We start from the raw sequence: 24,215 nt of genomic DNA on the forward strand, positions 1-24,215 counted from the left end.
GGGGGGGGGCGGGTCTGGTGCCCAAGCAAAGCGAGGGCTGTGCAATCACCTCTATCAGTGCTCTATCAGTGTCTACACTCCAGCCAAATCCAGAGAAAACAAGGAGTCAAAGATTCAGGTCAATAAGCTTATAGGCGATTTGCACAAACAGCTCCTCCAGCAAGGTAAAAAACAAAGTCATATTGGCTTTTCTTTTTTATTACTTCTCTTTGAACTCCCTGGTCCAAACACACCCTGGAAATGTCAGTGTTATATGCAAGAATTTAAAGAGATGAGCTTCTTAATCCCGTTAAGAAATAAGAACAAAGTTGCCTGTAAAGATCTCCTTATTGAGCTCAAAGTGATTATGGTATAGCTGCTTTATGCTGATCCTACTTCCACTTGCTATAGCAAAAGAGGTAGAAATTTGTCATGAAAACCATTACTGAAAAGGAAAGAAACATTATTGATTAAAAGATTTCTGGTTAAAAAAAAAAAAAAAGGAAAGAAAAAAAGGCATAAATCTACTTTTTGATCCAGAAACAGAAAATAGCAAGCATATTGTTAGTCATTACATGCCTAACATGAAAGAAGCAAAGAATATTTACACAGATGCACACAGGCATACACACACAAAATCATATTCCAGAGGAAAAAGGGACACACAAATCATTTTCAGGGTGTTAAGAATTTGGCTGGTATTACAGATGGTAGTACGATAGCTTTGCACATGAAGTATGAAGGGGAAGATTAATCCACAGAAGAACTTAGCTTTGTATATGCTTTTTCTTATATGGAGAATCACACTGCAGCTGTTTCCCTGAATCTCAAGCCTCGCTGCACAATCAGGTCACATGGTTTAACATAAAAAATTCCAGCCCTAAGCTGGTCTGGCAGGCTAGTGACAAAATACTGTACACGAGCAGAAAACTTGGATCAGGTTCTGAGCTCATCCCCTCCTGCCCAAGCAGAATACGAGAGTACAGCAGCAGGTATTCACACAGTATGCAGAAGCCCACGTATTCCCTGAGTTCTCTTCTTGCTGACTTAGAACTGTATATGCGTTTCAGACAGCACTGGATTGCCCTCATCCCCCTCTTCCCTCACAAATAAAGATAAGCAATGTATCAGGAACGGCAACCACGCATCAACATTCTGATTTGCTACGGCATACATAGCAGTTTTTGCTACAGATTCTAAAAGCATTACATCATGAAAATCTTCAATCTTCATCACACGTTATGTATCCCCCATATCTTCCTATGTCACCAACTGAAGCACAGTTAAGAGCGGGAAACAAGCCATTTGCTTTCCAATCTGCCACCAGTAGCGTTAAGGCCGCTGAATCTCCTTCCACTGAGGGCTGGTGCCAATGCTGCCTTGTGATGGAGTAACTATGGGAAGCCTACAACGTGAGGAACAAGCACAATAGCCGTGCTACAAAGAAAGAACGGGAAAATTCAACAAAATTGTCCTGGTAAGCATAGCAGCAAGAAATGGATATGTCTTCTTTCTCTAATTATCAGATATGTACATTCCTCCATTTGCCTCTTTCTTCTGGAAACACATTTTCTCTCTTGATTATAGTCCTTCCTCCATTTCCTTCTCTTGCCTCTTTTCTTCTCTGAATACAGCTACTTAACTATCTACTAATCTCAAGTGATCTCTCTCATTGCTCAAGATAACTTTTTCTTTGAAAGTTAATCCCTTATTGAACACTTCTGCTAAGAAGGTCACAAGGAACTGTAATTTGTTTAGCCAGTTCCCACCCTTGTGAAGTAGACAAGACTCCTATTTTCCTTGCTGTTTACAGAGAGGAAGATGTGTCACCTCCATATGAGTATAGCAAACTTTCTAAGTAACAGATGAGAATATTTTTTTTAGTTTTCCTGAGGGTATCTAGGCAGGATGACAGCAATGAGAGACTAAAAAGCCAATGATGAACTACTTCACAGCCCAAATGAACTTGATTTAGTACTTTACTTTTTATCCCATCACCTCCAACTTCTTGGCTTTTGTATCGTCCTGCTGTTTGTGCCCGCTTCTTGTATTTGCCCTCCTGCTTTTATTAGCCCCATCATGCCTCCAGCTCATTTCTTCTCTTGTCTCTGTTCGCATCACCTCATTTTCTTATTCCTACCTATAAAAGACAAAAGTTAATCTGTATGTACTATCTCCTAGCATCCATAGTAGACTTTCAGCCATCTAGTCTATCACTCTTCTGCATAGGAGACAGGCTACTTTCTCCTTATTCAGACTATCTAAATACAGGTACTTATCTAATAAATCTTCTAGATCTGAATTTAATCTGAATTAATCTTAATCTGATACAGAGACTGATTCCAGATACCCACTAACTGGACACTAAAAAAAATCTTCAGCAACGGAGGTTCCAGACAATACAGGCTTTGTGTGGACAGCATCATCAGATACCCTCTTTATCTGCAGTGCAGAAATTTGTAGTAACTAAGCATAAACAGCAATTCTCAAAGGCCACAAACTGACAAAACACAATGCATCATCACCAAGGCTACCTCCTACTAAATTTTTTGTTTCTACTCCAAAGATTGAGACCAGTGCAGCTTTGTAGTGGAAGAACACTATGACTGTGTTATTATTATTGCTGTTTCCAAAATATTCCCTTTCCCCTAATCTCACTGCCAAAATTGCAAACAAATCAAACTTCGAACTGCCATCTATTCTGAGGCTCTTCCGAAATATTCATTCTTGGATGGGAAAGTTCATCCAAAAGGTTAAAAATTCACAGTTGCAAGCTTAAACCTATCCCTGATAAATAGTAGGTTGCCAATTTCCATTTTTGCTTTTAATATTTACATGCTTAAACACTGTTCACTTCTTCACATTTGAGTGTAAATGAAGACTACATAGGAATAATTATTCACATGTAGCAAAGTTAATTGTGGTTTTGTGGTGTTGCAAAAGTGTGGGGGGAGGTGGAATTTTCCAGATTCCTTGTCATAAAAGCCATTAATGAGCAAAAGGAAAAGGGAAAAATAATAGCCAAAAGTCATAATTTTGAAAACGGAGAAGTTGTAAAATGACATGTAGCTCAATCAATGTGATTAATTTGCTTCACACTTTGCAGAGGCTTTCGCCTTTGCCTTCTAATTCTGGCAACTATTCTGCTGAATCAATCTCACAAACCCAAATTAATAAGGTGGGAATGACAAGTATGGCTTTATAAAGGTTAGCTGTTTGCAATTTAGACAGTAAGAGACCACTGTCTGCTTATAATACGATCAGGCATAGTTTGACAGGAAAATCTCTTCAGTCAAAAAGCCAAAGTTACCAAGTTGTGAACCTGTCAGTCCTCAACTTTCATTCATCTGAATGAATTGCGAGTTCCATAAATTTTTGCCTTCAGTGCCTAGTTTGGATAGTTAAAAGCCTCTGTTTTTAGGTGATGCTTGGATTTACATAGCTGGGGAAGTACGAAAAACATACAATGGTTTGAAGCCTCACTAGCACCTCCTCCCCAACAGTTGTGCCATTTGCTGCCCACGTCTCTTGATTCCTGCAGGAAGCCCCACTACTCATTTGTCCTGTGGTTCCAGGTCAGCTGGGAAGAAACCCCGGGGGAGGGAAATGGGGAGCCAGGACAGGTGAATATTTATAACCAGTAAAATCCCCTTACTTTCTAGAGCCTTTAATGGCCCATGCTAGCAAGAGGAGAATGCAGAAACAGCATAAAGGATTCCCATGCCAATTCTGATATTTTCCAGGAAAAGGAAACCTGTCACATGAGAAAACACAGATCGACACTTATTTTTCCCTCCTTTGAAGCTATCTGTGGTTTACAGGCTGCCAATACTGTCAAAGAGCAAAACACAAATCAGAAAGTCAGGCCCTCAAAAGAGAAATTAGAATGCATTTATTTGCTCTCTAACCTATTTGGTACATATCTCATTTTCAAGCTTTTATTCATGATGTTAAAGAAAAAATACCATCTTTTAATTTCAATACTGAAGCACTACAAAGAAAAAAAAAGGTTATGAATGATTAACAGATTCATGACAAAAATCATGAGAATTAGTCTCACTTTTAGTATTTACTATATATAATACAGTCACAAACCCTTCCACTAAGAAAAGGGCACAAAAGAAATTTATTTGCTTTCCAGATTAGTTTTGTCTTCTTGGGTTCTACCCTCAGAAAAACATACGTGGCCTCATGCTAACGACACTTAAGATGTGACACTGAAGAAGCAGGACATTCAACAGAAGTTGACAACAACAAAAACCAATACGTTTCTAGTCTCCCATTCCATCCTTTTCCAGGGATATTCTCAACTTACTTCAAAGTGGGACTTTCTGTCACACTGCCTCAGCTGGAAGTAGATTAGGGGTTTTATGTGCCCCTTCATCCTCAGAAATTTCCTTTCCAACTTTTCTTCTGCAGCTGTTGCAGTGGATAGGTTTAAGATTCTTTTATAACTACAACAGACTTAGAAAAAGAACTGCTGGGGAGTCAAAACATACTCAGCTTGAAGAATCAGCAGATGTCCTTAATAAAACGTGATAATCAAGATTCAGATTTAAATGTATTCCCATTTAATTCCTGATCTTGTTTAATACACTGGCCTGGATTCAGTGTTTTTCCTGAAAGATGTGTTCATTAAAGGGAAGTGCCAAGATAACTTAAAATTCAACATGAATTTGCAATATTGATTGCTATAAACAAACAAACAAAAAAATCATGTATTTTTCTGAATTTCACCCAAAACAGTAGTATTTCCATTGGTGAGCCCTGTAAATGCAGCAAGAAGTACAGAGAAAGAACTAAATCAAACTGGTATGAACTGATAGTGATGCACAGTCTTCCATCACTGACAGAAGGAACTCAAGAGCTGCCAGTATAACAATTATGCAAATAGTGGTTTAAATAATTATTTAGTAATGCCAGTAACAGGAACAGTACTTTTTTTCAGCTAAGGAAAATGGTGTCTGAGAGGCACGTGAACAAGTGAACGCACAGTAATTGTTGTATTTGTTTACAGCACAGTTATAATAGCACTTAACTCCCCCTGTTTGTAAAGCATTTCCATTCATAATCCGGTCTCTCTTCCTTCACAGTAAGATTTGTAGCAGCTAAACTCTAAACTATTGACTAGACTGTTTTGATCTCTTAGGATGGCTTACTAAGTATCAAGAACCTGTAGCGCAAAAAGTGACTAATTATTTTTTCAAAAGTTTGTAAGCTACATAGAGGACATGTAGAAAATACATTTTCATGCCTTCCCCACGGATGACTGAAGACTCTGCAGGAAAGACTAATATTCTGCAGTCATAACATTTGACTATTCAAAAGGATTTATTCTACTTTGTCCAAGACAGATGAAAATAATACAGAAACGGGAGCATATCAAGCTATCATGCAAAAATGTATGTCAATATCTGGGAAAGAACAGAAAGACAGAGAAATCATTGATATCCAAATGCCTGAGGGGACTGTGGACTAACAGAAGATCATCACCACAACAACTCCAGCTATTTGATAGGCATCCTTACCTGCAGAAGACAAACAATAAAGCAATCAAGTGGAAATCTGGCAGGAAGAAGGTTAAATCAATGTTCTAAGTAACAGTACATGATAGTGCGTTTTTTCTGTCAGCTGAATGGGAAACAGCACAACCTTGCAGGCTGAACACTGGGTAAGAATGAATTGGTGTGGCTTATGCTAAAACACCTCTATCTTCAATAATTTGCAAGTAACGAATGCATCAAATAGGCATCTGCAACTTTAAAAGTTATCCTTTCAAAAATCACTAGTTTTCTACCATGCATAATAAGCTCTATAATAAGCTCTATTTTAATCCTAGAATCTACAGACACAATCTGTTTTTCTAGCCATGTTTCCTAGGCAAAGAAGCAATGAACAGACATGCTGCATTGCTAGCTTTGGATCTGATAATAATTGACTTCTGAGGCCTGTTCTCTACAGTTAAATACGTAGAAAATAACATTCTTGGAAGAAAACATTAAAGGCAAGACGATTCACCTCCCTGAAAAGTACATCTTCCAACATATTTAAATATTTACCCCTTACCCCTTACCAGACTTAACTCCACAAATGACTCATTTTCCTACTTTCAGGGTACTATATTAATAGGACTCTTTGTACATTTTAAACCAAAAACTCTTTTTGACCAACTGGACACAGTTTGGCCAGTATTCCCTCAAGAGGTGGGCTACAATGATTACCTTTATTACAAAAGTATTCCACTTCTTCACAGCTCAGGTTTTCAGGCTCAAACTCTGCAGAAAAGCTTTCCTCCAATGGAAAGTCTTCTTTTGAGATAGTATCATTTTCCTCAGACAGGCACTCTTCTTCTTCATCCTCAATGGCATCCTCAAGGGGCCCTTTAAAAAGAATCAGGAACACTGTGGCAAAACCATCTAACAGGACAATGTGAAATAAAACCTTTGTGAACTTATAACTGGAGGTCTTTAGCTAGTTTTTCCTTCCACGGCTGTGTTCAGCATTTATTAGAATTGGACAAATAACATTTTATGGAAATTGAAATTGAAAGTGACTGTTTTCCTGATGACTTCAAATCAGAATATGCAAAGTGTTATTAATAATACTCACACATGGGTTTTTTTCATTATTCGTATTCTAGTATTAAATGCAGACAGTTTTAACAATGGAAATCAAAGCCATATTTGTAAAACCACGTAAACAGTGAAGAGCCTTCTATTGTTTGTTAGTCATTGTTTTTTGATGCTGAATTACAGTACTTAATAGGTTCCCTTAACAGGCTTCATTTCTCAAATTACCAGTACTGACAGTGAATTACTACAAAGGTATTGACAGCGTAAACTTGAGCTTATTCTGCTATTTTGCTTCATCCAGCACCTGACGGTATCCATGATCATTCATTTGCTAGACTTTTTAATAGACTCCCAGTCAATGGATGGGACTCGGACAGACTATCACTTCATTTCACAAGGGCCAACCAACCATTGTGGTAAACTACTAGCTGAGGGCTACAGAAACATAAGGCAGTTACAGAAGCAGGGCACGAGTCTGAATTTGAAACGGCAGCCTGAGGTCTTTGATTCTTCTTCTAGTTACCTAGACAAACTATTGCTACAGATCCTCTTGAAGAGCCAGTGCCTGACAGATCTATAATACATAACACCCAGGTTACCGATTGGAATGTACTCAAAAATTAAAATTTCTTCTTTCTTACATACACACACTTCACAATCATTGGTTAATAGTAACTATTTGCTAAAGACATCTCTTGTGCAGGTGTAGAATTTTACCCTAGATTTAAACAGAGATTTGAAATAACTAACGTATTTTAACTAAGATTTTATTAAATGTCAGTATGTTTCAAAATCCATCTTAAGACTGGATTTCAAAGGAGAGATTTCATTATACATGGTTGAGGCTTGAAAAAACCTCTAATTCACTTACATACACACACTTCACAATCATTGGTTAATAGTAACTATTTGCTAAAGACATCTCTTGTGCAGGTGTAGAATTTTACCCTAGATTTAAACAGAGATTTGAAATAACTAACGTATTTTAACTAAGATTTTATTAAATGTCAGTATGTTTCAAAATCCATCTTAAGACTGGATTTCAAAGGAGAGATTTCATTATACATGGTTGAGGCTTGAAAAAAACTATATTTCACTCTCCAATGAAAGCACAGCCTCATTCATAATTGACTATTTCTTCCTTGAAATGAAAGCTAGCTAGCTAATGAAAAAAAATGTAATTTGTATTTATATGATATTTTCCCAGTATTAAATACACTATTCCTATATAATCCATCATGCTGAGATACAATACATAAATGATTCTGTTGCATTCAATGAACTGGAAGGGATAAATTTTTAAAAGAAATCAAGTATTGACTACACTATAATTTTATGTAATTTATTATGAACCAGTGACTACCTACATTTATTAAAACAGCAAAATTCATTTTAGGCTAGGTTGTGTAATTCTTGCTTCAGAGGAATATGGTTACTTTTTATTGAAATTGATTGAGATTCCCAGCTGGGATTCCATAAATTAATATAGCTTACTAACTTTCATGGAAATACGGCTATTTGTGCCAGCTGAGAATCTGACCAAATGAACCCACTTTTGTGGACCCATACTCACCAACACTAGCTGTCATTCAACAATATATCTCCTAAAATAAGGGGCTATTATTATGGCTGAAGAAATAGACTCTCACTATCAAAGTATCCATTACTGTTAATTGCACCTTCAAGCCATGTTGGGAAAAAATCCAGCAACTGCATATGCACAGGGAATGAAGAGTGGGTATCGCACTGTACAGAACAGAGAACAAAGCACTAGCACGCACTGGGGCAGTGCACTGCAGCTAAACATGGGCAGCTTGGGCACCTCACGTGAGTCCAGTTTCATGGCAGAAATGAAAGCACAAGGGGTTCTGCACAAACTGTCAAAAAATACCTTTCAGATTTCATAATATTATTAATATGTGACATTTTCTGTAGAGCCATTTATTGGTGTGTACTCCTGGTAACATCTGGATGAATAAACTAGGAAGGAAAAACACAATGAAACAAAAAATACGTTATTTTAGGGAAATGTAAATTTCTGCCATGTATAAAGATGGATAAATACCATGTTTTGCATCATTTCAAAAGTAGGCATATGCCTTTAATAAATTCTCCAAATATTTTAAATTTGAGGAAAAAAATTTGAACTTCAGCCAACATTTCAGTGAAAGTCGATTTCCTGCTGAATGACTGGCTCTTTGTCATTTGACTTTTTCAGTAAGTGTCTTGCAAAATACAGCAAAAGCAATATACCTGCGAGTAATCCAACTGGCATGTGTACATGACATTTAGGTCTGTTTCTAGTTGTTAAACCGGTTTGTTTGATCAGGTCACCAGTATGTAATCAGCAAGCTAATAATCACTGTACATTAATTAAGAAAAGAACAGAAGTGCAGTTGGTATGCTTCCATTTGCAGCAGTCATGGAAACACACACCTTATAATTTCCATTGAGACTGTTTCCAAGAAGGCAGAAGGAAAAGAATGTACACACCAGCTCCACAGCACGGGTTCAAACCCCTGTCATTTTGTGGGTTGGGACTTCATTTTTTAAATAAATCTCAGACTAAAAAAAATTACTGCTAATTTTTTGCTAGTTTCATGTGAACTGAAATATCGATGCCTGATTTCTGCGGCAATTTTTAATTATCACTCAAACGCAGAGTATGTTAAAGAAAACAGTAAAAAGCCACCTACTAGTAAGTATAAGCAGATTAAACTCTGTTCTCGACTACTCCATCTAATCACTGGGACAGTAATAGACAACGAACAAAAATAAATTTTCACAATCTCACAATAAAGATTGTATGGAATGACATATTCTTGACTAATGCAAACACATGAACTCTGCAGGTTTATGCTTGCCTAATTTGGCCACGTGCTTCCAACAACCTCTTCCTGATATCAGTAAATCAAGTCAGCTAGAGAACTAAGAACTTACCTGGTTCAAAAACATATAGGTCGGTTTTCAAAGTTTACTAGCTCCTCTATCTAGGGAACAACTACATAGCATCTACTCAGCTTCTTCCCTGATTTGAAATACTTAAAAATACAGAGTCATGCAGACAAAAATAAATAAGCCTTTAAAAATAACAGTTTCTTTCAACTGTTTTCTCTGACAGTGTTTTTTTTTCCCAGTTGTTATGTTGATATATTACCTTCAACAGCCCGAATACAGCTTAATCAGTTACTTTAGTACTATGCTTTACCTTCTGCATTTCTTTAAAATTTTTGATTCAATTTAATAGTATTACACTCATTACTTATACCGATCATGTTATTAAGCACCTGTGGCACATGTACTATGTCTGCTTTTATTTCAGCTGGAACAGGGTCAAGGTCCCACCCCTGTTCTGCCGAGAAATGCTTTTCAATAACTGCTGATTAAGTGTGACGTTACAACCAACAACTGCTATAATGACACAGCAATGCAAATCCAAATAATTCCCGCTACTGAAATTCATCTGAGTGTCACAGTGAGCTGACAGTAAACAGCTCTGAGATATGATTAGACTCTTAAATAAAACAGTAAAATTTCAAACTGAAATGGTTTAAGAATTTAGTTGAATAGTTAATTCCAGAGAGAGAGTCTTGATGTTTGTCTTCTCATTTCAGCAGTTCTTTTCCTATTAGCACTTTATAAAAGAATGTGAGGTAATCTAAGGAGAGGTGATTCTGAAATGCTTCAGATTAGCTACATGATAAACAGTTAAGAATTCCCAAATGCACTAGGTAAAAACTCAATTTCTAATCTTAAATGGGAGTACTGAAGGCAAATGAAGTCTCCATAACTTCATTCTAGATTTTGCATGAAGCTCTGAAAAAACTATTAATTCCTTTATAAAACAAGTAAATGCTTGTCTCGTACACAACACAGGAGATTTTGAGTGGTTTGGTAGTTTACTTATTCACTTGTACTTATTCTATTTCATGAATATTTATTGATATGACCATAAATCTCAAATATTTTTTCAAATAACATAGATAAACAAGAAGCAGTAGAAAACAGTACCATTAGTGACAGCAACGAAGGAGTCAATGTGGCAGAAACCTGTATGGCTTAGTGGACACAGTAGTCCACTTTGAAAAATCACCACATATAATTTGATACAAATAACAATATCTACTGAGGAGAGGCTGACGAGTGAGCTGCATGTGCCTTCATGGAGAAAATTACTTCTGATTGAGGCCACTTGGCAGCACAGTGTGGGGAAATCTGAACTGTGCTCCCTAATTTGTAGCAGATTTACAGACACTCAAGCACATATTTTTTAGCACTATTAATGTATTAAATGCTAAAAAAAAAATCTTTCTCAAATAGTGATATACTTCAATATAAATGCAAACATATAGATACAAACACACAAAGATCGCTAGCTAAGCGTCAATCTTTACACAATGAGTAACAGATGCTATCTCAACACTTGAAAGGATAGGCCACGTTTAGCAAAACAAAACCAACGCTGTAAGAATTTTAGTAACGTGAAAAAGTGTGAGAATGAACCACCAAAAAAGGGTTTACATTTACTTAACAAAAGACGCTTTTGCTACAATAAACACTCCTCTGAACACAAATTTGAGCATTGGACCCCTTGAGCATGTTAGTCCTGATACAGCAATGCGTGACTCCAGTTTTATGGTACTATAACTGTAATGCAATAATTGAAATTCAGTAACATTGAACTGGGTAAGTTCTGTAATCATTTCTCATAGTCAAATTCATCAGACTTCTCCCTAAATGAAACCACTTAAATGCACGCTCAAATTAAGCACATGCTTATATCCTCTCCTGTCCAGTGCTTTGCACTTAAAATGCACATATCCTATAGTGGGAAAGTGTCATTGAAATAATTATCTCATGAAAATGTTAAGTGGTTAGCTTCCTTCCCACCTACCAATATTCTCCTACATTCCCAGAGCAGCAACATAAATCAGGGCTCTTAACAAATTAAGAATGCTTCAGCAAGCCTACAATACTTGACAGTGAGTGGCTGGGGAGAGGTTAATGAGTATAATTAGTAGTAGTAGCATTAAATAATAACAACTCCGATAAATCAGAGAGGCCTGAAATTCACTGGATCAACATCATGCATTTTGCATGTTCTGTGTGATCCGTCCAGTATTTCCTAGGAAAACATGCTGCCACACACAGATTATCCTTAGCTTTTGGCAAAACCTAAGTATGTGATGCTCTCTGATTACAAACAGGGGGAAAAGCTTCAGAAAAATCAATCCATTTGTCTCCTGTTTCAACAAGAACATTTTCTTCTAAATACAAACAATTACATAAGAAAACCAGCAGGCAAACACTTCATACTGATTCACATGTGGAAGACACATAGGGAACTTTTTTCCTAAAAATTCAGTCAGGAACATCAAAAATACAACAGAGGGTTCAGCTTATTTCATTTTAAATATGGCAGCGGGGGTGAAGACACCACACAGTAGTTCAGAGTTCACTTCCTCCTAGGAAGATTTCTATACAAGACTTCTTAGCTACTTCTTCAGCCTTTCAGTTAACTCAAAGGAGAGGTTGTTTCCAACCACTATGCTTTTACAGCAGCCTGGAGACAAGTTTAACAGCGATCTGAACAACCCTAACAGAAACAATCCAGCTTCTCCTTCTTTTGGGGAAGAAATTTTTACAAGACGCTACCAAAAATACACTTGCAAGTTCCTCGTTGGGAAGCTGGCTTTCTCTTGGGTTTTGTAGAATTTTTTTTTAGGTGTTCAGGCTCAAATATGTCAGACCCTGTATGTTCAACCAGGGTGCAGACATGGACTGATAAAATATGGGAGATTACCATATGCTGTAGCAATCAATAAATTTTCAGTTTCTGTCAAGCAATAGGACTGCCAGATACTGTTCAATTACCGAGACTTTCAATATTCTCCTGAGAAGGAGAACCTCCAACTAGAGGTATCTAGATGAAACACAGAAATGGAAGTACACAAGTCTGCAGCTAACATCATAGATGATAATAAAGGAAAATGGTAATAAAAGTTTTCCTACTGAACTAGTTGCTCCCCACACCCCAACAACCTGACCCCAAGACTGTCCACGCTACTTCTCTCTCCTGGCTTTTAGTTAATAGTGATCCCAATTTTCAATTTTGTAAAAAATACTGCCTCTCCCTTCCTCCCTGTGAGAACGGAAAATATTTTAATCATATAATTCCATGAGAATAGAGAGAAAGGGCCAAGCAAGGTGCCTAAATACTCTTCTGTTTGAGAGTAGATGGCAATACCTAATCTTGACAAACTGACCACTGAAGGAATAGCTTAAAAAATAAGGATGCTGTTGGCAGTAGGTGACTGAAGTGCAAACTGGGAAATCAGTTTAGAAAAAAACTTAAATATACTTAAGAAGGTCAATACTTGTCAAACAAACCACTCCCACTTTTAACAAAATCCTTCCCTCTTCAGTCCATTGAGTTTTCTATTTAGCTTAACTAAATTATTTCTGTAATTCCTGTTACGTTTTTATAGCTATACGCAAGAGCCGCAATGCTACCTGTGCACATTAAACCTCTCCAGTCTGTTACGTAAATTGGCTGAACTTCAGAAGTTTTGTCCAGATTGGAAGATTGTGCCAATTTGTGAGCGACTCCTTACATCTTCACTGTGGCACCTGAGCAGAATGAACCATTTCTCACTTTCAGAATGGGAGAAACTTTATGACCATGATTTAACAACCAACTTAATAGAAAAAGGAATGGAAAAGAGCTGCTCTTTGGACACTATAAATCCACACCAACCTGATGTAATTGAGCTTAACAGCAAGAATAAAGTATAAAAGTATATTTCTTTAGGAAAAAAAAAAGTTATTTTTAAACACATAAGTTCTTCCTGCAGCCACTCACTTTTAACATAAGTTGCATCAGGGGATCTGGTAGGAAGGAAATATTTTTATTAATTTTCCCCTTATCTGTAAGAAGAATGCTGATTTTTTTTTCATTTACGTTCCTTGCCTGCAGGTAGCAGACCAAGAAAATAACATAGCAGAAATTTTTCCTTTTGATTAATTCCTTTCCATGTGTTATGTTATTTCTTATATATAATTGATTTCAGGTTTTGCTCGTAGCTGTACATCTTTTTTATATCTGCACCTACTGCCTTCCTTCAATCAAGAAAGTTGAAGGAAATTACCTGAATTTTTTTAAGTTTATTAAAAAAAGAGCTCTGTGAATATTTAAATTGAGTTTTGAAATGCTAATACAAGAAAGATATTAGAGAATTTTAATAGTAGGTTCAATTTGACCCACAGACTATTGTAGAAAGGGTCAAATTTTATTCAAATTATTTCTTTACAGCAAAAAATATGAACCCTTTGATTTTATAAAAGTAGATTAATATTCTTCACTGCTAGGTCTTTTGGCACTTCGGTGCATGACAGCATTAACTGTGCTTGTATATAAACTTTTCAAAGACCTTTAAATATTCCAGTAATTTGGAACTTCACTTTCATTTATCCTCTTGTCTTCTTTTCTCTTACCATTACCCAAGAGGCCACAACAAAACTGACAGTGCCTATAGTCCATTTGCTCTTAGAGCCAAGGCCAGAATATTTCCAATCAATAAAAGTAAAATGATGAAAAAGTGACCATTCAAAACATGTTTAGGGAGACATTAACTTCAAACAGTAGTAAGCAAGTGTACCATTAATGCCAAAGTTTTATTTGCATGGGAAAAAAGAAAAAAGATGTGCATGGAACATGAGCTGCAGAGACCATTGCAGTTAAATGTCAGACCTCAGTTTTCAAGTAGGGGCTCATGCTGAAATACAGATTTAGTCCTCCAATACCCTTATCCATAAAAGAGTCACAGCAATTCTTTTACTTTTGGGGCTCTGTTTTGCAAGGTACACCTTGTTTGGCTCAGAGAAGTCAGAAAGGACATATTTATTCTATGAAAAAAAGGCAAGTGCTGTTGCACTTCTTACACATGTACAGTCAGAACTAATCATGAAAGATCATACTCATTACCAAATGAAGAGTATGATGTTTTGCCAAAGAACTGAAATTGTTTTGAAATACGAGTGTTATGAAAGGCACTTACAGAATATTCCTCTCCTCAAATCTTCCCACCTGCCGGCAGTCAAAGTGCTGCCATACTATAAAACCCTCAAGGTAGGGATCTTTCTATGTGTGTCTCTAAATGCCATAAGGAACAACTTTTTTTTTTTAAGATACAATGCACACAGTGACAGTACGAAAGGTTTAATAGTTGCAACTTCATTCTGGAATTCCTACTCCCAGGAATAAAGGTCAGTGGAATTTTAATAGTGATTTCCTTGGTACTGTGATGCCAATGTGACTGCAAAACTGGTAGCAGTGAAGGGTATGAATTCAGAGGCATCTTAACTGATCCCATGCCACCGTATGAAAATAAAACCTGCAAAGTGCATTTCAATATTCTAAAGAATGAAACAGAAGGTTATCTGGATCTTCTAGAATTAGCAACATTGTTCTGTCTTCTGACAAAAAGTGATAGAAGTTTCATCTTGGGAAGGGCTTTTTAAAAAAGTATTAATTATGATGTATTTATATCATTTGGAAAAATAACAGAAATACCAGTGTCTGTTCTTCCTCTAGGGTAAAGTGGGTAATTGAAATACAGAAAGTGATGTAAACTAGAAAAGAAGGGGGAAGAGGTGTTTGCATTGGCACTTTAATTTAGAACAAGCATTGTACTATTACAGAAATATTCACAAAAAAAACCCAAGCCCAAATCATTAACTACTTTCCCACATGGAAGATTTGGGAAGTTGATTGTAGTTGAAAACCAGATTTTGGAAATTATTAACAGGTGCTAACAATGACAAAAGTAATTTCATAAACTGTACCACCAATCGTTCTAGCCCTGTTCCTCGTACTACTGTCCCATCTTGGTTATCCATTTACCAATTTAATCAGCCACACTTGCAGCCGCCGAGATTGACAATGGACACTTCTCTGAAAGCACTCATTGTTAGAAGGTAAGATTGACAATGCTTCTCTGAAAGCACTCATTGTTAGAAGGTGGCATCTCAGTCAGTCAAGATTGTAACTTCTTGTACGCTATAGATCATAGCAAAAGAAGTTGGGAGGATCGAATTTTCATAGAGATCTTGTCAAACACAAAGGTATGGAGTGAGAAGAAGACTTACTGTCTGTCTTAGCTGTCTCAATTCTACCTACAGTCATAACAGCTTCACAGCAGATGCCTCACAGCAGATGCTGTTCTGTGTATTGCTGGTGGTACGAGAGGAGGAAGAGAAGAACAGAGGTAACAGGATAAGTATCCTGACTCAACACCCTACTAAAATCACAGCAGCAACACAGAACTACCACAGTACCACAGCGCACCAATTTTCCTGAAGGGAATTTTTAACTAAAGCCTACAAAGCAAACAGGAGGTTGGGCATAAAGCTCTCAGAGATGGATCTGTGATGCTTGTAGATAATCTTCTACATTAGGAATGATTTTGCAATGGTAGTTTATCAGTAGTTCTATTAAATGTAACATAAAGCGAACAAGGAAAATTTCCTATTTGCTTATACAGAAATATTATCCCTGAAGCATTTTTCCCTGCATTATGGTATATTTTATATTTTTTAAACCCGTCATTTATTTCTGTATGATTCATATCTGCTAACTTTTACAAAACAATTTTTGAAACTACTGGCAATCTAATTTAAAATACTGGCAAAGTAATTTGCCCCATGATACATGGCTAACATTGATGCAAATATTATCCAGTTCCAGTGGATTGTTTCAGCTAGATAAGTATGAAAATAATGTTTAAATTTACATGCTTAAAAAAAGAAGAAATGAAAGAAAGCATTGTTTGTGTAAGAAGATGGCTTCTTAATTGTGTCTTTCACTAAAATTATATGTATCTATATAATAAAAATTCAAATACTTGATGCTTCATACATCTATGAGAAGTCATTGATTTTTATACCTATACAAGTGTATGAAAAAGAAAAAATGTATGAGATATTTAGAACTTTTTTTTTAAACATATGTTCATATTGTTTTCTACAGGTAAGATATTCTAAGTTTTGACAATTCACGTCTCCAATAAAGGAAACTCCCTCCTCTTGCATCGTACAACCAATAAAGCATATGAAAATTAAAGGTGCAATTCTAGGAAAATACTCGGACTCCCTTTTCACTTTGTTTTACTCCTGTAGGGTTTTTTTTAACTCAACCTAAGAGAACAAGGAATAGACACATCCACACCAACCAGTCAACACCTGTCAAATAACATCTATGGCATGCTGCTCCAAACAGTCCAATGAAATCCTCTGAGGATTCAGGATCCAGAAATTTTCAGTGAATCCTTTCCTCTAGATGTAGCAAACTGTGATACTGGTAAGCAACAGACGCTCCTCTGCATGTCTTAATCTCACCATTCAGGATCTCACACATGTAAGTAACACACTGCTTGTTACTCACGAAGCCCTTCTCTACAGCCTATCTCCTTTACAAAGTACTGCTATAGCAAAGCAGTTTCGAACACCATACCCCAAATAGGATGAATCTTCCCTTACACATGGGCGAGTCATGCCCAGAGCATAAAGCTTTTCAGAGCAATGAAGGCTGCAAAAGTTCACTCTCTGCCTCCAACGGAGCCCTTACTCCGAACACAGAACTTCTCTGGCAATCACATGAGTAGTGAGTGACGGATACTGGTATTTGCTAATCACTGTTCTCACTCACCTGCTGGAGGGAAAAATGTGATGCAAGTAGGAGCACTTTGAAGCCACTAATGATGCTGCTGCAGTGTATTTAATGGCTAGCGTGTTAGCTATGATGAAAGAGGAACCTCACATCAAGTACATTAAGGGATCAGAGGAATACATACTCATTACTCACTGTAATTTTACATCCCCAGTTTCAAGACAAAATACATTTTTCTCATATAGCAAAGACACCCTATACTGCTATAGGAAAGTAAGGGGTCTTTTTTCTTCTGTTTATTTAATATTTTCTATTTTTGTATGTAGCTGCAGATTATTCCTGTTCATCTTTTGTTTCTAGCTGTGTTTCCTCAGAAGGAAACTGGTCTCTCATCTCTGTACGTCATCATGCAATTAAATCAAAAAAGCAGAAAAAAGGAATCTGGACTTTTTAGGTCCAGAAATCAGCAGTGAACTCGTGACTTCTCTCACAGGTTGCTATTTCTCTTCAAATTATTATTGCTTTTTTCCCCCTGACTTTTCTAATATAAGTAAAACAGAGAATATTGAAGAAAAATGAGCCCCTGAAAGACAGCCCAAATTCAATTTCTAATAACATGATCAAAGCTACAGAGCTTATATGTAGAATTCAGTGCCAATTTGTGTTAGACCTCAGTAAAAAGTAAGCACACCTAAACCAATCCATAACTTAATGACACAGTTAAAGGAAAAACTTAACACACAGCAGGTGACATAACAGACACACACAGAAAAAAACACTGTGCTTAAAGTAACTGGTAGTTCTAAAGTAACAGCAAAGGAAAGTTGAGATGTCAGGAATAAGCTACACCACAAACTTCATGATCTCTGTCTAGCGGATGCATACTAGAATGAATGGTAATTTAGCTTAGTGAGATTCTTGTAATTTGACAAATATAATAAAAATACTACTTAACAGTATGTAAGAGCTATAGAATTATGTAATTAGTTACTTACATTCATAGAGCTTTGAATTTGAAATAACTACAGGGGATTCATTATTTTTAATCCCATAATGGAGTTTATCAATATGCAGAACAAAACTGAAGGGTCTCAAATTAGAACTAAATCTTTAGATCAGATTGTAAGAGAAATGATTAGTGCGTATTTTTAATAGAAACCAAATAATCTGAAAAAAGTCAGGTGGAATAAAATGCAGAATTTAGCCACAACAAGCCACAAACTAGGCATCAGCAGTGTCCCTCCAGTGTAAAGCAATCCCAACCTGAGGGTTCACTATAAAGAAATATTAATGCATAGTTTCTTTTCTGTGGATATTCAGATCTCATTTAGCCCACTAGATTGTCAGTTATGATTACTTACAATAATAACAGTTGCTGTAGTTTACAATGATGCACCATAAGGATGAAATGTGTTTTGTTTTGTTTTGTTAAGATCTTCAAAGAGTAACAGCATTACTGCATTTATTGTGTTAACTGAAAATATAATGGACTACTAACCTGTGCTTCATCAGCACGTACATCTTACAATCACCATGAAAAAAACTGACTTTCATCACCACATCTCAGGAATACATAATATAAGCATACCGTAGTCTAGGTCACATACACAATAGGATTTATTGAAAAATAATAACATTTATTTGTCATTTACAGTTATGTATTTTTATACATATAGGTTTATAAACCCAAAAATACAAATAAGCAAACTACACCTTTTAAAATAAACTAGAAGTGCATGTTACAACATACTTGATTTCTTTAATATCCCTGCTCACTTTTTTACTACTTTAATTCACTGGTAGGAATTGCAAGGTTGCACAAAATACATTGCATTTCCCCCAGAGTTGGCATAACCTGCTGGTTTTCTGAGTTAATCACTAATTAATAATTTGAAAACACAAAGTCATTATGTCATTTCCAGACAATGAGCTTTTAAATGGTGCATGTTATGTCCTAGCCTTTTCAATAAGAAAAAAAAGTTTTTTCCTCTGAAAACCAGATGGCTGGTAAGTATTATTATGAGGCTATGCAAATCTCAAAGCAGAAGCATCAAATCAAAACAAGAATTCATTCTCCTCTCCTCTTATCATGATTGTTGTTTTGCTGAACCAACTTGTGGAATAATACAACTCCTACAAATTAGGCCACTGGATGCATTGGCAATATGAGTTGATAACCCATCTCCTCTTTCTTTTTCATAGCAAATAGGAGTTCTGAAAACATTTTTCAACCTTCCTAATAGCTTGTTCTACATACCAAATTTAAATGAGGCAATCTTATTCCAGGCTAAGTCTTCTCAGTAAACTTACTCACTTGGAAAGTTCACTGCCTCCACTACTATTACAATTTGATTATCAAAATATCCTTGACTAGCTTATGTTTTGATTTTGGTTTGGCCAAGGTTTTTCCCTATTAGGAAAGAAATCCAGAAGAGTTATTTGTTATTTTCTCCCACTTAAGGAGTAAACACCTGCACCTTCATGGAAGTGCCAGTTTCACCCTACAACTAAAACTTTACACTTCAAAGAAGCCTTTCAAAAGTCCAACTAATACAGCTGCATCACTTTGCAGTGCAAGTTACAAAACTTGCAGATTACTCTAAATAATCTTAAACTGCTAGGGCTGCCCAAAAAGGTAACTAAGAAACTAAATTCCAAATAATGATTTCCAAAGGAAACTAGCTTCTACATATTTAGGATTATCTCAACTGACAAAACATACACTTTCAAAAACTTTCTGTGGAGCTAAATATTTTGAAAAGGTCTGGTTTGGGAAGAAACTGTAAAAAAAAATTATGGATTGGAATCTTATTCTGTATGTCTTAGTCCTATTTTTCATTCTTGTTTTTATGTTTTTCCATGACACATTCACTACTATTAAATTTTAGCATTGAATTTTATCATTTTGTATTTTAAATCCTTACACATGGCATTTAACATTTATGGAAACATCTCAGTATTCTTACATCATAATGTTTTGTGTTTGTATTAACATGTTAAAAATAAAACATTTCTAGCAACTATCAGACTGTGTCATTTTATGATGCGAATAAGAGCAGTGACAATTATGTACTACTGCTATTGGTTTATCATGAAATAATGTCAAAATATGACTAAAGAACTAATCCATAAAATAAATTGAAACTCTTTTCCCCAACAGACTTCTTGTCAAATGTAATTCCCCTTAATGAAAAAAATCTTATTTGCCAAAACATTTTCCAGTAAATAATTGCCCCTTTTCAAAATTTCCTGCCATAGCTACTAATATATCTGTCCGATCTAGGTGACTGAGCAGAGGGGTTGGACAAGATCTGCTCCAGAGGTCCCGTCCAACCTCAACCATTCTGCAATTCTGCAATAATATTAGATGTAGCACATTTTCTTGTACTATCTTGTACTATCTCATCAAGAGCCAAATACAGTATAGTACAAATACAGTAGAGTACTCTGTAGCACTTCTAGCACTTCCAACTCCAGCATCAAATAGACTTAAAGGTGAAAAATTAAGAATATTCCTGAATTCTTCCAAAATTATCAAATCGAGAATGAATGTTCTAGTGAGATGAGATGTAGCACAGTTTCTTGTACTATCTTGTACTATCTCATCAAGAGCCAAATACAGTATAGTACAAATACAGTAGAGTACTCTGTAGCACTTCTAGCACTTCCAACTCCAGCATCAAATAGACTTAAAGGTGAAAAATTAAGAATATTCCTGAATTCTTCCAAAATTATCAAATCGAGAATGAATGTTCTAGTGAGATTTTAATTACATACAGACCATTTGTAGCACTGAGGCAATAGTTCCAACAGATCCATGAATGCAATCAACATTGCCTGTATTTGGGCCATGGAAGGTTTGACTGTACATTAAGACAAGTTCTTCATCTTTCCTTCAGTTTTACACCATAAGTGCATTTCTTCTGTCTGCTGGTGTTCTACTTTAAGCATGTGAAAATTTCACTGACACTCTCACGTGACATTCTTCACACATGCACAAGCACATCCCTAGAAAGGCAAAGCTCAATTTACATACATGTTGCAACTTAAATTTACTGCGAACTAAGTTTCTTTTAAATCTGGTTCCTGCACACTGTGTGACTGCTGAAATGCAAGGTTGAACTTATTTCTGTAATAATGGAAGTCAGGTTTTTTATAATATACACAGCACCTGTTTAACTTTGAAAGTATAACATTTAGAGGTTCAATTTGTTTAGTAATCATACAAGATCCACTGCAGTATTTTGTTTAATGTTGCACATGGTATTCATAAAAGAATAATGCTTAGTTAACTGAATTCGGTACCACTGAATTCAGCCTGTAGGAAGGCCAATTATACCATGCCAGTGCTGCCCTGGAAACACAGAACTGATCCTCTGATATTGTTATCATACTTTGCCCATTTCAGTTTTAAAGATCAAGATGCTGCTTTTACACAACTTCCTTAAACAATTATTCCTTACTGGAAAAGGAGTCACTATAGCATTTTTCCTAATGTTCAACGAAAATTTCCTTTTCAGTTTCAATCCATTCCTCTTCATTATAACTCCTCTAAAGATACCACAGGTTTTTAGATGTTTATACCTTCAAATACTAACAGCCTTTTGTCATGACCCTTTAAATTATCACCTTACTAAAAGGCAAGTGTTCTTAGAATTTAATCTTTCTCACATACTACAGTCTAAGAGTTACTCAGTTATCTCACTCCTTGATGCTTTGAGCACCCTCCTCTTTTTTTTCTTACATCTTCTGGTACTAAGGTGAGTAGAACTGAATATAGCACAATTTCTGCATATAGTTTCTGCTTCATACTGATCAAAAAGGCAGAAGGTAGCAAACATTACGTGAGACTGTCACACCACAGAGAGCTCTGGAAAAAGAGGGAACCCATACCACTTGGAGTTGAACAAGTATCCAGGACTAAACTAGAGGTTGAATTGGATGTTATCCATTACAGACAGACAGACAAGCAACTCAAGTAAGTTGTACTATTAAACACTGTCAACTTCAAGACTGCTTTTAGAAGAGGTTTGAAATCAAAGTATAAAATATAATAGCAATATTGATAATAATGGTCAGCCATGGTTAATAATACAGAAGGAAACGCTAAAAACAGCTCGCCGCACTGCTTGTCACAGGCTGTGTAATACTGTCATGCCATATGGTAACAGACATTCTTCTGAAAATAATTAGATTTTCAAGATGGACATCTTTATAGAAGAGACATTGCTACTAAAAATAGAAGTATAAAGCACTATAGTCTGCAATAATATGAAATGTCACCATGCATTACAATATTTTGTTACTTCTGTGGGTGAAGATTAAGGAGGAGAGGAACTGTGGTTTACCTCCCTAGTTCATGCCAAAGCACCTGAAAATATTTAAAGATTTGCAAGATAAGAAAACCAGACCATGGAATAGTAGTCAGAAGCTGATGTTCATTTTTACTGGTTAATAATTTTCTCTTACGTTTTACTTTCCTCCTCTTCCTCTCCTCTGCCATCATTGCCACTCAACTGCCATCAAATACAACAGTTCAATATACTTTAATTTTAAACATTTTACAGTGGATTCATGTATCGTGACTATCAATAATATTAGACTATTATGCCAATACTACTGGAGAAACTATTGTGATCATGTCACCACCAACATTTAATTGCTATTTATTTAGCACAAGGCTGTTGGTTTTTTTTTTTTTTATTTACCCTTTTTTTTTATGTACCCTTTTGAGAGTTTTCTTGACGTCCCAGCAAAAAGAAACATCAGAATAGGATTTTTTTCTCATCATCAATATCCAGGCTTGAAATATCCTTAAAGGGTTATTCTGTTGCCAGTTAATGTCTTCATTAATGTCTTCAGATGTCCTTCCAGTTTTCTCTGGCAAGCAATATCAAATTTCAGGGAGTAGTACACAATACAAACCAACATATTTGTGCCTTCACCAAAACAGGTAATACCAGATGAAGGAATCTGTTTTGTTTTTTACCTTAGAAAAGAAAGCAAGAGGGTGAGGGGGAAAGGTTGTGAACAGAAATTTGGATCGGTCTTCAAAAAAATAAGCATGCTTTCTTCCCTGTCACCAGACTCTCTCATGGTGCTCTCTTCCTCAGGCACTTTGCAGGCATCCATCATGACATTCGTAAGCCTTTGTGCCTAGAACCAAATACTTTTCAAATCTCACAATTTGTGGGGCACAGCCTTCCAACATAAGATACAAACATAAAGTTGCCGCATTTGGTTTAAGCCTCAGAGCCAAGAACAGGGTAAAGCAAAGAGCATACTGCTGCTAGCCACTGCCAGGAAGAGGGCACTTTGGTCTAAACCAGTACAGCTGATTTATGACCACACGTACGCAAGAGACTGTAGCACCAAGAAAATATCCTTTGTTAGAACCAAATACACAGGAAAACAAAACCATTTTGTAGTGTGGCTGGTACTGTAAAGAACTAAGTTGTGCTGTGTTGGTAGGTCCATTAATTAATCATTTGTATTAATTTAATGAAAAAAATTAATCTAATTAATTGATATTCTTTAGCAAACTTGTCTTCTAACATTGTCGTTACTGTTGGTTACTTCTTTGCTCTGGTTATTACTGGTGTACTCTACCACTCCAGAAGACTCAAAACTTTTGATAGTTATCCTCTTCAAAATCGTATCTATCTTATTCTTGATGGACAAAGACGTTTTTATGAGCAACTTCACCAAACTAGTTACATGAAAGGCAAGAGGAAATGAGTAACACTAGTAGAACAAAAAAAAAGGTTAACTTCAGATATACTTTGAGAAAAATGCATCAGGGACAAGGATTTTAGAATTAAGCCCTGTTATTAAGCATCTTAGGGTACTCGGCCCCCCGAGCTGGAAGACGGGGACGGCGAGCAGGATGAACCCCCCATAATCCAAGAGGAAGCAGTCAATGACCTGCTATGCCACCTGGACACTCACAAGTCTATGGGGCCGGATGGGATCCACCCGAGAGTGCTGAGGGAGCTGGC

The 24,215-nt window shown here is 36.2% G+C and overlaps 1 protein-coding gene across 1 annotated transcript in view; it reads right to left on the bottom strand.

Annotated features, from left to right (window-relative positions):
• ZFPM2 (zinc finger protein, FOG family member 2) overlaps nt 1-24,215 on the bottom strand; it is a 317,330-nt gene that overhangs the window by 245,831 nt on the left and 47,284 nt on the right. Inside the window, exon 2 of the mRNA XM_009276304.1 lies at nt 6,201-6,359. Within this exon, the coding sequence (XP_009274579.1) occupies nt 6,201-6,359 (159 nt within the window). The remainder of the gene's footprint in view (nt 1-6,200; nt 6,360-24,215) is intronic.

This window comes from Aptenodytes forsteri, unplaced genomic scaffold, assembly GCF_000699145.1.
Source record: "Aptenodytes forsteri isolate BGI_AS27 unplaced genomic scaffold, ASM69914v1 Scaffold385, whole genome shotgun sequence".
NCBI lineage: Eukaryota > Metazoa > Chordata > Aves > Sphenisciformes > Spheniscidae > Aptenodytes > Aptenodytes forsteri.